Source organism: Xyrauchen texanus, chromosome 15 (genome assembly GCF_025860055.1).
Source record: "Xyrauchen texanus isolate HMW12.3.18 chromosome 15, RBS_HiC_50CHRs, whole genome shotgun sequence".
Taxonomy (NCBI): domain Eukaryota; kingdom Metazoa; phylum Chordata; class Actinopteri; order Cypriniformes; family Catostomidae; genus Xyrauchen; species Xyrauchen texanus.
Window position 1 is genome coordinate 28,888,767 of NC_068290.1, and position 15,061 is coordinate 28,903,827.

General features: G+C 37.5%; 1 protein-coding gene across 5 annotated transcripts in view; it reads left to right on the forward strand.

The window, feature by feature from the left end:
* The window catches only part of LOC127656088 (rap guanine nucleotide exchange factor 5-like), a 78,744-nt gene that overhangs the window by 34,207 nt on the left and 29,476 nt on the right, over positions 1-15,061 (forward strand). For 3 of the 5 annotated variants that reach the window (XM_052144257.1, XM_052144259.1, XM_052144260.1), the window contains 2 exons: positions 8,632-8,753; positions 9,434-9,534. In XM_052144257.1, the coding sequence (XP_052000217.1) occupies positions 8,632-8,753; positions 9,434-9,534 (223 nt within the window). Of the gene's footprint in view, positions 1-1,521; positions 1,628-8,631; positions 8,754-9,433; positions 9,535-13,742; positions 13,798-15,061 lie in introns of those variants that run through there. The other 2 variants (XM_052144261.1, XM_052144262.1) reach the window with 2 other exon arrangements.

Genomic DNA, 15,061 nt, shown 5'->3' on the forward strand with positions numbered 1-15,061 from the left:
TAAAAATAAAAAGTTGTGAATTACTTTTAAATGATATAGCACTTTTAAATATTCATATAAAATGTATATATTACCCCCACCAATCACCCAAATTGTTTAGGGAGGCCTAAAATAGTTCTGTACCCAGGGCCCAACCTATGGTGCTACAGAACGCCCCTGTCCTGCACTACACAGATTTTCTTCCAATCAAATACTCTCTAGAATGAGAATGTCCCTTCCCTTTTACGGAATAGTTCACCCAAAAATGAAAAATTGTTCATCATTTACTCACCTTCAGGCCATCCAAAATGTATCCGAGTTTCTTTCTTCATCAAAACAGAATTTAAGATTTTTAGGATTTCATTTCAGGCCTCCTCCTTTAAACAATGCAAGTGAATGTACTCCATTTTTTGAATAAGCATTTATTTTCCAAAATGCATATTTAGGGTGTATCAAAATAATCCACATGACAAATAAAGTTCTTCTGAACTCAAATGATTGATTATTTTAGAAACAAAATAATACTTGCGTTTCCGTACATCTCTGTGACGTGCGCTCATGAGAGGGATGATGTAAGCTCGTTGGTAAGGTCACAAGTGGAGGAGGCAGGAAGGCGTCATTGTTTACAAGAAAAACTTGTACAGAGCACAGACCAAGCACCGTTCACAAACCAAAACAGTTCAAAACTATTTCAAAACAAGCAGGGTAAGCACTAAACAGATATCGAAGAAGATCAAGAGCAAATACAGACAGGTAAATAAACACTACATGAGAGCAGCACAGTCAAACTAGTGTCCTTTGTGTGAGACTTGACAGTGAAGTGGCGTGAAAGTGAGTTATTTATGCAGGCAGTGATGAGCGAGTGAATTGAATGCAGCTTTGGTGAATTTGAAATCCGGTGATGAGGAACGGAGCACTAAGGGAGGTGCAGATCCCGAGGGAGGCATAACAATGACAAAGATTTCACACATAACTGAGTTTGCTGGAAAAACAGCACGGGTACAGACGATGAATTCAGATATCGACACTGTTTCTTTCGATGGTCTGAAATCCTCAGGGGTAAAATGTTCACTGAGTGAATGTAAGGGATACTCATATCCAGGTTCAGTGCAATAAGCCAGAGCTTAAATCGCTCATGATCATGTATAAGCAATCAATGAAAAGTTGATATTTTTTTCCCGTCCAGCATTTTCTTTGGGGTTTCTGAAGGTTGAAGCATCCATGATACACTCACCAAATAACCATTTTGAACAATACAAATCTACAGCAAAGACAATTAAACTTTTGTACAGGGCTCCCTCTCTTGTAAACATTGTAAACAACTTGCTGCCTCCTCCTCCACGTGACGCATGACTTTACCAACGAGCTTACGTCATCCCTCTCATGAGTGCATGTCACAGAGATGTACGGAAGCAAACATTTGTAGTTAAAAAGTATATAAGTATTATTTTGTTTCTAAAATAATCAATCACTTGGTTTCAGAAGAACTTTATTTGTTGACTGGAGTCATGTGGATTATTTTGATGCACCCTAAATATGCATTTTAGACCATCAAAAAAATACATTCACTTTTTAAAGGAGGAGGCCTGAAATGTTAAATGTTAATTTCTGTTTTGATGAAGAAAGAAACATCCTGGATGGCCTGAGGGTGAGTAAATTATCAGCAAATTTTCATTTTTGGGTGAAATATTCCTTTAATATCATCAGCAGCTACTAGCAAGTAGCAAATCATTTTTCATGACTTCATATTTCAGTAGCAAAACAAGGCTATGACGTAAACTAAAGGCTATTGGCTGTTTAAGAAAAAGGCGTTTGACATTTCCCACCCAATTTCTTAGTTCAATAGTTAAAAATGAACCTCCATGAACTCCGATCTGTTGTTTTTCATTCAAAAGCAAGTTTGACTTTTTTTAGTAGTTTGATGCTGTAAAATTCCTTCAGGTTTTTTTTCTAGGAATTATGATAAACTCGCTGTGAATAGTTATGGTGGGAATGTTGATGCTTTTATTCACATCAAACTTGGCACGAACAGATCTTAACACCGTTGACTGCTGTTTAGCACGTTGACGTGAGACACAAAGCCAGTTTGACAGTAAAGACAGTGTGCAGAGGGATGAGGTCTCTTCTTTGATTTACAAACACTCTTACAAGTACATTCCACACATTTTGTTTGCTCTCTGCTTTCACTCACCACTTTCCATCGCACAATGTTGTAATCTCTGCTATTAAAAAGTGGAGCTTTGCATAGCCTGGAATCAGACTGGAATTAACTAAAGGATGATGGTGGAACTATATGCGTTCTGTCTTCTGCTATCTGCCATTTATATGTTGTAGTAGGTTTTGTAGGATCTTTATACATGAATTTAAACTAAACAGTGTGATGCTGTCTTTAACAGTATGATACAATAGTTAGTCTACTATAGGCACAGAGTGGATGTATTTTCAATGGAGAATTACTAATTTAATCAAGGGTGATGCTTAATCTACAGAATGTGCTCTGGTTTTGGTTTGGATAGATCTGTATCCTAGTATATCCCTATAGCCCTTAGGAGCTGTGTATGAGGACATATGACAAACAGATATTTTGTTTATTCCAGCTGGAATTATGGAAACCCAGAGATGACTTAAAAATACCACTTTGTCTTTTTGTCACTTTCAGACTCACAAACAAACAGTTGCTTAAAAAAAAACAAGATTCTAGAGGGTTCTGCTCTTTATTTCAGTCACTGAGGCACTTGATATTTGCATAAAGTGCTTGACTGGAAATGTAATATTTTTTCCCAGTGTTATTATTATTATTATTATTAATTATTAATTAACATATAGGTCTAACATTTAAACAAAGTAATAAAGGAAAGATGAGAGAGACAGTTGACCAGAAGTTTAAAATATATTAAAGATTCCTGGAAATTTCTCCACTGGACAAATAGCTTTTGGAATACTCAATGCAAAAAAAGTATACAGAAAACATAGTCCTCATGTATACCATTGTCATACATTGTCAGTACACACTGTAAGTACCTCTACATGTGTTTGTGTGTTAGATGTGTGCCTGAAGGCTCTGTCAATTTGTCCTAACTAAAATTCCACATCCATGTGGCATTAACTCTGTCCCATGTGCTCTGGAAGAAGCTGGTGGACTCTCTAGGAGGGCAACAGGCCAACCAGCTATGGTCACAGAATCAATAATTCATTGTATAGAAAGACCTCCACTTAGTAAGAACATCTACACATTATTAAGAGAATTAATTGAGTTCAGGGCTGTTGCTGGTCATCATTACAGTGAAAACAATTCTGAAGTTAAAGTATAAAATAAGGGTTGACAACAGTTATTCTTAGAAAATGCATCATCTAACCCACATACTGTATATGCAAATATGTGTAGCTTTCGACTGAAACTTAAAATAATGGTTACTTCAGACCCTGTATAATCACAGAACAGGTTGGCAAGGCCTAATCATGATGTATGCAGTCACTTCAAAAAGCAGCAGAGGCAAGCCAGAGACATTTTAGTGTGATTGTGGTGTACCTTTTAAAGGGACAGTTCACCCAAGAATAATTTCTGTCCTAATTTTCTATTAAGGTTTCCTGAGGTTAAATTTGTTTTTATGGAAAAATACTTTGAAATGTCCTTTGGGATCAGTTCTTCATGTAAAGATCCCTCTACCCGTCCTCTGTTAAGAGAAAGAAAAGATGCAAATTGATTCTTGCACCTAATGGGCTCTGCTCATCTGGGTTTGCCCCAGCCTGTGGCTATGCCATTATAACTGATGGAAGTGGCATTCAAACAGTGAAAGTAACTCCCAGCCAAAGTATTAGCTGATACTGTGTAATACTCCATAGTCCTTTATTTAAGCCCCCCCTATTTCACAGGCAGGAATTGTGTGTGAAATAAGGGACACTTCCATTAATGGGACTTTTGCTAGGGCAAATCCAAGCTGAAAGTTCTGCCTGGGGAAATTAGTCTGTGATTGTGGCTTTTCTAATGCAGTTTGTGCTGACATCCTCATTACTGAACACACTCTGTCTCTGTGTGTCTGGGTTTTGAATATGTCACTAGTTTTTATTTTTTTATTTCATTTTATATTTAGATTTTCAGTTTCAGGGAAATTACAAGTTTTAGTTTTATTTGGTTTCTGTGTTATTTTTAGTTTGCAATGCTTGTAACACAGCAGCACATTTTTTTTTCTATCTGCCTATAAAGACACACAACATTATCAGAAAAGTATAAAGGCAAACTGATTGGTTGTTTTACATGCCACTTCATGTTTGATTGGATGTTTTTTACTTCCAGTGTTTATTCAAAAGCTGAAATACAAAAGTATTTAGGGGCCAAGCACTGAAAGTGTTTAAGCACCTATTGTATTTGTTAGTGTTCTTATTATTGTTATTATTCCGCCATTGAAGTCTATGGTACCACATTAAACTGTACATAGGAAAACTATGAAATTTGGCAAACTGGTAGAGAACACTCTAAACTGTAACTGAACCAAATTTGGGGTCTCTAACTCCAACACTGTAGCACCACCAACTATTCAAATATTCACTTATGTTTATGCTCATAAATTTGGAACCGTAAGGTCTAGAATCAAATGTATTTTTTCCTCTGACTCCTTGACTAATGCTGAGACGAATGCACATATTGGAATATCAATATGAAATTGAGTAAATATGATAAATAGCTATTTTTGCTTATAACTTCTGAATAGTTTGACCTAAAATTATGAAGCTGCTCTCTTTAGATTCCCTGATACCCCATTCTCCCATTTTGGGCATAATTTTTTTATTACGAAACTCTGTAAGCATCATCCGTAAAGTTTTGGCCTAGTGGCACTTTGTGGTCAAAAGTATAATGAAATGTTTACAAATGATTATAATGTTTGATCATTTTGGCCTGTCATACTGTCACTGGTCTCTAAAGATTCCTTCGGTCATGCCGAATACATTTATACCAAATTTGCCATAGTCGGACATTCCTGTCCGCCATTTTTAATATAATTGAAAACCTACATTTTCGAACTCCTCCTAGGCCAAAAGTCTGATTTTTCACAAGGACATTTGTTTTGTATCGTCTAGGGACACCCACGACAAAATGTTATCAAAAGCTTTTCGATAGACAAAGCGGTTCTTGAGTAAGGCACCAACGAATTAGCTGCATAAATTTACAGATAAAAATATGAAAGAATCACTGGACATCAGTGATTATGACTACAAAGAGCAGCATAAAAAAACATAAGAAGAATTGCTAAAATTAAAATACAATTAATTATACAATTTGTAATTTTACATATGTTTTTTTTATGCTGCTTTTTGTAGTCATACTCAGTGAAGTCCAGTGACACTTGGCCCTGCCCTATATTTTTAACTCTAATTTTAGTGCTTTTTCATTAACATTTGTAGTTTTATCAAATTTTTGTTCTTTTTGCAAATTTCAGTTTTAAGCTTTATGATTTTTTTTTCCACTGCTTGTTTTTGTCTTCATAATAGTTTTTTTATATTAATAGTCTTGATGTATGGTTGTGCATAAGCAGCATTTGTGTGTGTGTGTGTGTGTGTGTGTGTCAGATCACTGAAGGTCTCTCAATGCTTTAGTGCAATGGGCAATTAGAGCGGAAAAGTGCTGGCACTTCCACCCTGTCTGTCTGCCTAATTATGGCTAAACACACATACATACCACATTGACTGATGTGATGTTTTCTGTGGTTCATTAAAACTTGTGCACACTCACACAAACTTTGTATGATCCGTCCATTAATTACACTGCTAATTAAGAGGAATTGTTCACCCCTAAAAAAAATAATTGTCAAAACAAAAAGGAGTTATTGAATTATATTCACCCTTTGCTATATTGAAAGCACTACAACTACACATTATATGATGACACTGTGAATTTCATTGTTTTTTGAAAATGTACAGTAATTTCAAATGATTGCAACATGCTCCAAAAAAGTTGGGGCAGTCGAATGTTTACCACTGTGAAACATCACCATTTCTTCTAATACTTATTAAGCATTTGAGCACTGAATACGCAAGTTTGTTAAGTTTAGAAAGTAGAATTTTCCCCCAGTCATCCATATGTGGGTCTGCCGTGTGGTGTGCTTCATAATGCGCCACACATTCTCAATTAGAGATAGGTCAGGACTTGCACCCACACTCTCTGCTTACACAGCCATTCACTTGAAATCCGGGCAGTATGTGGTTTGAAGTTGTCCTGCTGGAAAATGCAGGGACGTCCATGGAAAAGACAGTGCTGGATGGCAGTATATGTTGATCCAAAATTTGTACATAAGTATCTGTCTGCATTCATGGTGTTCTCACAGATGTGAGATGCTGATAACAGCTTGGATGGACCTTTTCCTCTTTGGCCCATATAACAGGAACGCTTTGTTTAAAAAATGTTTTTTGGAAATGTGGACCAAAAACCACAGTTCCACTGTTCTACTTTCAATCTAAGATGAGACCGAGCCCAAAGAAGTCAGCAGCGCTTCTGGTCAGTGTTGATGTAGGGCTTCTGCTTTGCATAGTAAAGTCTTAACTTGCATCTGTGGATGCAGCGGAGATTGGTGCTGACTAAGAAAGGTTTACTAAAGTAATCCCAAGCCCATGTTCATTATATCCATTACAGATAAATGCTGTTTTTTAAGACAGTGACGTCTGAGGGATCAGAGATCAAACACATTCAGAAGTGGTTTTCGTTTTGCCCTTTACGCACTGAGATTTGACCAGATTCCTTGAATCTTTTAACTATAATGTGCACTGTAGAGGGTGAAATGTCTAAAATCCATCCAATTTGTTTTTGGTGAACATTGTTCTCAAAGTGCTGGATTATTTGAAGAATCTGTTGGCAAATTAACAAGTCTCGAATGATCCTCTTGCTCTTGAAGGACTAGGCTGTTTTTGGAGGCTCCTTATAACATGATTGCCTCACCTGTTTATATTTGCTTCACATCGCCTTGTTATTTCAACTTGTCAAATTGTTATTAGTCTTAAATTGCCCGTCTCAACTTTTTTGGAGCATGTTGCAATCATCTGATTTGAATTTACTGTACATTTTCAAAAAACAATGAAATTCACAAGGAAAAGTATAATATAATGTGTAGTTGTGGTGCTTTCAATAAAGCAAAGTGTGAATATATCAGTCCTTTTTGTTTTTATCTGCATTTTTCATACTCTCCCAACTTTTTCAGAAGTGAGGTTGTCCTTTTATTGTATGGAACAAAGCAGCATGAGCAATTTTCAAGACTTTTTCATTTTTGGGTGAACTATCACTTTAAATTACACTGGCCCTTCTTTTACTGTATCATTCTAATGAGGATGATTTTGGAAGGGTGCCAGTATGATATTGGCCAATAAACTGTTGACAGTAGCATTAAGGAAGAAGGCATGCTATGCACACACCCATATTTACACACAAAAATGAGTCAAAACACCAATTCAACTTACATGCTACATAAGGGTGGCTGAACTACAGTTCAAACCAACCCTTTCCTGGAGTTCACAGTCCAGAGCAGGTTATCTGCTGCTTAAGCATTCACATGGGTTCATATTTAGATGAAGTCATCACTTTTCTTATATGAGGGTCTTTCATATTCTTATATTCTTATTTTGTTTGCACTAGTCAGTAATTGAGCTCCACAGTTTGTAAAGTTAAATTAACTTTGTACGTACAGCCAAGCATTCCAAAAAGCTCTTAAAAAAATTCTTAAATCATGCTGGGTTATGTGTATAATATATACAAGCTCTAGTGGTCTCTGACTTTTGGACCCTATAGTACATATACATGTACAGTGCACATATAAACTCTCACTGAGCACTTTATTAGAAACACTATGGTCCTAATAATGTGCTCGACATGGTCTTCTAATGTTGTAGCCCATCCGCCTCAAAGTTCAACGTGTTTCTGAGATGATATTCTGCTCACTACAATTGTACAGAGTGGTTATCTGAGTTACTGTAGCCTTCTGTCAGCTTGGACCAGTCTGACCATTCACTGTTGACCTCTTTCATCAACAAGGAGTTTCCGTCCATAGAACTGAAGCTCACTGGATGTTTTATGTTTTTGGCACCATTCTGAGTAAATTCTAAAGACTGTTGTGTGTGAAAATCCTACAATCCCACAATCACAAAAATGAGATCACATTTTTCCCCATTCTGATGGTTGATGTGAACATTAACTGAAGCTCCTGGCCTGTATCTGCATGATTTTATCCATTGCGCTGGTGCCACGTGATTGGCTGATTAGATAATCGCATAATAAGCAGGTGTACAGGTGTTCCTAATAAAGTGTTCAGTGAGTGTACATATAAATGTAAATATACACTCAACGAAAAAGCACAGAACATTTTAGCATAGTTTAATTGCAGTTAATGGCTAAATATGTAACACCAATTAAATTACATAAGAACTTCATAAATTAGTTAAATAATTTCACGTTTCTAATGAGCAAATCATTAAAATATAAATGCAGCCAGCGCTGAAGAGCGCTACAGTAGAAGGCATTGTGTTGGGTCACGATAAAATAAATTCATTGAAATGCACCGTTTGATGTAGACTATCTAATTTAAAAATGTATTGTAATGAAAATCAGGGGGAGAGAGACAGAGAGGACAGGGAATTAATCTCCTTGGTGATAATTTTAACCCCTCCCCACAGCCCCATGGTGACGCAGCAGTCCGTGTGTGTGAGCGAGAGCAGACCCACGAGGTGCTGCTTCCTCAGAGGACAACGTCACCGAGATCTCCCCCCTCCCTCATCTCTTCCTCTTCAACCAGGAGGTAAGCAGCCACACACTCGCTCTCACATGCATGCAGCGCTTCAGAGTGCGCACACCCTTTCTCTGCCTCTCTCTCTCTCTCACACACACTATTTCTCACTCCTCTCATTCTGTCTTGCTTGTGACCTGTCCAGCCGTGTCACTTTATTTTTATCTCTCATCTCCCCGAAGTCATTCTCTCTCACACTCATCACATACACATACGTTTGAGGATGTGCTGCATTGCTGTGCGCTCTTTCCTATGGAGCCATTTGGCTTCTGAGGGATCCTAAACCAGAGGCTGAACGCAGAGTGGGGAGTGTCAGGCTGCCGTGCCCAGTGTTGTGGAGCTCTCCCTTGGCAGGGCTGAGCCAGCAGACTCCCTGATCCTCCAGGTCAATGTGGTAAGCCGGTGCCAATGCCGATATGGGCAGCAGGCGTGCAGTGTCCCTGGACCCGCGCCTGGATGGCAGGTTGATGTCGGCTGCTCTAGTGGAGCAGGAGGAAGATGAGGATGAGGACGAGTCCTCCGACACGCAGCAGTGGAGATCGAGCTACCGTGCCCACCTTTGACGTGCCGTATTTCCGTTACATTGATGAGGAGGGCACGGAGGAAGAGGGCGAGGAGGAAGGCTGGTGCAGCAGTCGCTCACTGTCCTCCATCGAAGAGGAGGACTCCAGTGACTCTTCTGTCTCCCACAGGTATGCCGCGGTGCCCGCCACCCCTGAGAAAGTTCTGGAGCTCCTGCTGGGCCACCTGAGGCTGGACGGAGAGCAGAGGAGCCCGCAGTGCACAGAGAGAGGTGAGCTGTCACCTTTCAACTCAGCTGTGACCGATAAATAACTCATGATACAGTGTGCATGTCAGATGAGAGGTTACTGTTGGTGTGTAGTGTTTGTTCACTATGGAGGTGTGGAAAGGGATATGTATCAACATGATCTAATTTGTTTGATCGTCATGCTCTCAACTACAGTAGGACTTTAACAGTCACAGTATATTCAGAATTTGAATTAGGTACCTGGACTGTTTAAAACCAGCTTTCATTCTGATAAATAATAAGCACTGCAGAAATAATTTACCTAAACACCATTTTTGTCTAAACATCCTTAAAACAAGACCTATTTAACTAAAACATAATATTATATTTCTTAAAAACACTTGTTTTTAGAGAATATAGCTTATTTGAATTACCCCATTGGCAAATTTTTTGTTTGTTTTAAACAGTAATCTAACAACATTTTGAGTGGTTTATGCATAAAACAAAAACAATGGGGTAATGCAAATACATTTAATTCAAGATATATTTTCTAGTCTTATTATTTCACACTATTTTGCTTCTCAATTAAATGTATCTTGTTCAAAGGATGCCCAAGTAGTTTTACTGGAAAAGTCAACCATTTAGAATGATTAAGACAATGTTTTTATTGCAGGGTGGAAATTCTAAAACTAAAAGCTGCTTGAATCTTGAGTCAGTGAAAGAGAAAAAAACTATGCACTACTTTTAGCAATAACATCTATCAACATTGTCATCTGCTGTGAATTTCCAAAATGTTGTGGCATATGCTCCAAACAGCAGTACGATTCCTGGATTTGTCATTGTGCTGTAAGTGGTTAATGACCTGAAAGTGGTGATCTACTTTTAGCCGGTTCCTGCCTGTGTGTTTTCCTACTCGTGCTGAGTTATTCTCACCTGCTTGATTCAATGCCCTGTCATCATGGATGGCACACTCTGTGTTTAGCTGTCAACAGCTAAAAAATATAAGTATTAATAAACATGAACATAATCATGATTGTACATTCAATAAGAGACACAAAAAAAATGTAGTTTGAAAAGTTCATTAAAATAAGTTAAAGCATTTATTAGCATGACTATGCAATAAACATTTACAGTACAACGTTTGATCGTGTCATTTTAGTTGTGTTTCAAATGGAAATATTGGATTTTTAGGTTTTAAATGTTGATTTAAGTCATCTCTTGGAATATCTGAAGGCAAACAAAACAATCCCCCCACGTAATCGCATTAGAATAAAACCGAAAACTTTGTCCATCAATCATAGAGGTCCAGACTTTAAAGCCTATGATTTGACTTTTTATCAGTTAGACCATTGATGGCTTGTTATTGAGTACGTCAATGTCACTTTGTTTTTTCATATAAACAAACCATAGCATTTTGTTATGAAAAAAAAAAAGCCTAGCCTCATTTAAAATCTAGAATTTAAATGACTTATTTTTTAATAATAAAAACTAAATAGACTTCCCCTTCCCCTTTTATAGGTTTAATATGAATCTTAATATGGGAATAAAAATCAAATGCTACAGTAATGGCACACATAATGTTTTCTCGTCTTTTCCTCCTCAGAGCTGTTTAGAATGTCAGGACTGTCAGGCTTTATGAAATGTTTGACATTCTTAATAGTGCTTCAAATTGGAAAATGATCGGTTTAATTTAGGTTTTGTGGTCTGCGATGCGCTGCTTGGCTCTCTGCACGATCCAGTCAAGCCTGGTTTATAATGTGTCGCACCGCGCTGTACAAATGGGAAGCTTATTTAGTGCTTAAAAAGTGCTTTTGGGATAAACCACTGAACATCTTAACTGGATCATCTTTTATTATCAAGTAAGAGAATCTTAATTTTAGCTAAGAAGCACGAGGTGGCCATTTATCACAAAATCATGCAGGAAATGAATGGTCTTAATTGAGATTTAAAATTAATTCATAGATCTATATTCTTACAAGGAGTGTTTTGGGTTTTATACAAGTTAAAATCTATTAGCAGTGTTTGTGGCATAATGATCTACTCCACTAAAGGATAACTGAACTTCTTTTGACTTCTCTCTTTTTGTAAAGAAACAAATTGGGTGCAGTAAGGCACATACAATAAAAATAAACAGGGCCAATACACAGAATATTAAATACACACAGTTTTTCAAAAGTATAGCCACAATACTTTATTATACTACATGTCAACATGATTTGTCTGTTTAAAGTAATCCAGTATTTGAACTCCATTGGCATGACAGCATAACACCGGTAAAACATGAATGCCTAAATCCTGGAAACTTTTGCATAATGTAATAGATACAAAAAAAGATAGCTTTGGTTTGGAGTTTTTTGTTTTTCTTATTGTCTTCTGTTTTTGAACAAGCCATTGTATTATCCTGTCTATAATCAGATGGACTGAGAATATGTAATGATATGCGCCATCTGAACAGAACAACCTCCCTTCAAAAAGAGCTGCTTCATGTTTGACGTGCTAGAGTAGCAGAATTGCAGCCGTCCAAACATACTAGCTTCAGTGTGGTTATGGGCCGCGGTCCATTCTGACGAGTGATTTTGATCTCACCATTGTGTTTCGTGTAAAAGCCCCTCTTGTTTCTGTTACGCGAGTGCTATTGAAGTCTTGCGCCTGCCTTGAACTGGTGTTAAGTCTGTGAATGAGTTTAAATTCTACTCTGTAATGCCAGCTCATGCATGAGACAGTTATTGTCAGTTATCAGTTATGTTATTGTCTCTATTGAGATGGGTCACTCAAAACAAACAAGAAATTTCAAAGTACCAGAGATTTGCAGTGTTTACAGTTTTGTGAATGGTTTTTGTGAATCAAATGAATGAATGGCTTTCTTATGGCTATCTCTGTATTGTAAGCTGAGATAGAAGAATGTATTTTAACACCAAACATTTTCTTAAAATGTTTTTTTAATATTTGAAAAACCTAAAATACTTAAATGATCATAGCAAAACCATATTGGGGTCAGATCTGTGCCAAGTGAGGTAAAATTATGGTAATATGGCAAATATCTAAAGAATTCAATATGCTTAGACATATTTTCTGGGGATACAAATGGGGCTTTTCCACTGCACGGTTCAGCTCGACTCTTTGGTGGTTTTCCACTGTGGATAGTACCTGGTACTTGTTTTAGTACCACCTCAGTCGAGGTTCCAAGCGAGCCGAGCCGATACTAAATATGATGTCAAAACCCTGCAGATCACTGATTGGTCAGTGAAAATTGTCACTACCAACGTCATTGCTATAAGCTAGATGGCAGGTTAGCTTACCCTCATGCATCATCTTTGAGCGAAAACTGTGATGTCCTTGTCTGTGCTTTGGTGTATGATTTCCTAAACTCTCCTGTTTTTTTTTTTTTTTGTGGTATTTTGTCTTGCTGCTGTCAGCCTCTTTTGAAACAAAGTTTGACGTCTTATTGTGAAAAACAGCCACATGCCGAGAATCAAGAACACCATTCATTCATTGCTCCTTTGTTCTGTGTTTTTGTCGCATTTAAGATGATAGTAGTTAAGACTATTGGTAACGCAACTGTGACGATCAGCCTATAATCCCACCCATGTTGAGGCTGCACTTAACTGCAGTGGAAAATAGACAGAAAAGCTCAGAAAAGTAAAGCGAGCAGAGTCGAGTCGAGCCATAACGTGCAGTGGAAAAGTGCCAAAAGAGAGGTTATAAGTAATCAGTCTACAAGACTCCTGATTTTCCAGCAGGGGTGTTTGTTGTACAACTATTGATTTAGACTCCCCAAAGGAAACAGAGTATCTCTGTAGCCCCAAAGCCGTTGTTCCTGGGTCAGATATGGAGTGGAATTGTGAAAATGTCAAGATTATTAAGCATCCAGAGGATTCACAGTTATATTTTGAATCTGTTTTTGGACAAAGAAACAAAGTCACACATGTACAAACCTTTTTAATGTAGTATGAATGTACTCTGATTCTTACTCAGAATTGCAGACGTAGTGTGTTAGATATAAAGCTCAATATAAATTCTCTCGGACTAGATTAGAGGAATGAATGATTGTTCTTTCCCCTCTGAAAAAAGCCTGACTCTGCTGTGGCTGTTCCCCCTCCCTGTACAGGGCTGAGGCAGTCCAGCGGAGTGAGTTCTAACCTCATTAAAGGCATTGATAGCTAATCGCTACAGTTCAGCTCGGTTCTCTGTGGAGCACAGAATCTGTCTGCTCAAATCCTGCACTGCTGCGGTTCTTCTATGTGCTTTCAATGCAATTACAGCATTCTCTTCAACTACTTAACAGAATGAGCAGATACTACAGTAGCTGTAAGTTACATGACACCACTCATACTCAGATTAAGTAACAAAAAGAGAACATTTATCATGAATGGATATATAGTGTGAACAGTATGTTTGTTATGTACATGAGTTTTAAAGGAAATTTAACTCAAAATGTTTAATTCTGTCATCATTTACCCACCCTCATGTTGTTCCAAACCCTTACAACTTTTTATCTTCTCTGGAACACAAAAGGAGATGCTAGATAGAATGTTCACGCTGCTCCCTTCCATTAAATAAAAGTAAATGTGAGACCAGAGGCAGTCAAAGGCACCATAAAAGCATCTTAAAAGTAGTTCATACAATTTATGGGGTATATTCGAATTCTTCTGAAGCCATTTTAACATTTCTGCTAGGAACAGACTGAAATTTGTCATGCCTTGAAAATCTTGCTTCATAACTTTGGTCACCATTCATTGATTAGAAAAGAACAGCTTGGATATTCTGCAAAATAACTCCTTTTGTGTTCTACGTTTGAAACAAAGACTTATGGGTTTTGAAAGACATAAAGGATTTACATTTTCTGGTTAACTTTTCGTTTAACAGCTTTGTGCGCATGAAGTACAAAGTACAAACTTATAATTACAATCAATCTATTCTATGAAATCTTCCTACTAAGAAACCAAAGATTTGTAGGTGTTGTCAGAGTTTACAGTAATATATTAGGCAGAAAAATGCCAACATGATCTAGTAGCTTCACTCCTAAGTGCCTGGTGAGCTGTATTCTGCTGGGAGGGTTTTGTCCAAACTTTAAAGCTATTATGTCTGAAATGCTGTGACAGATAATAAATTATATCAAAATGTGTTTTTTGATGCAATATTTAAAATGCACCACTGTTGCAAAGCCCAAGTGACCCATATATACTTACTGTAATTGCTTTGTGTGCATTTGTTTGTTTTGTGTGTTCTTGTTGTGAACACAAAGAAAGACCCAGAGAGAAAAAGAATGATTCAGACAGACAGAAGTAGAGACTGAGATTCCCAGAGGACAGGTCTCGAGGAATACAAGTCTTGCCAGTGTATAATGTGGGGTTGTCATGCTTGCACACTCCTCATATATATTTGGAGTTTAGGGGGCGAGTATTGATTTCATACTGCTTCTGACGGATCCATCAGCTGATCCCATATGAATTCCGTGTTTACATCCTGCAGTACAGGCAGCTTCAGCACACAAAGGGATTTAAATGTTTGTTTTTTTAAGGTATGAAGCCAAAGGGAAGTGTGCAGTAAAAGTATTGATTCGTTTATGAGC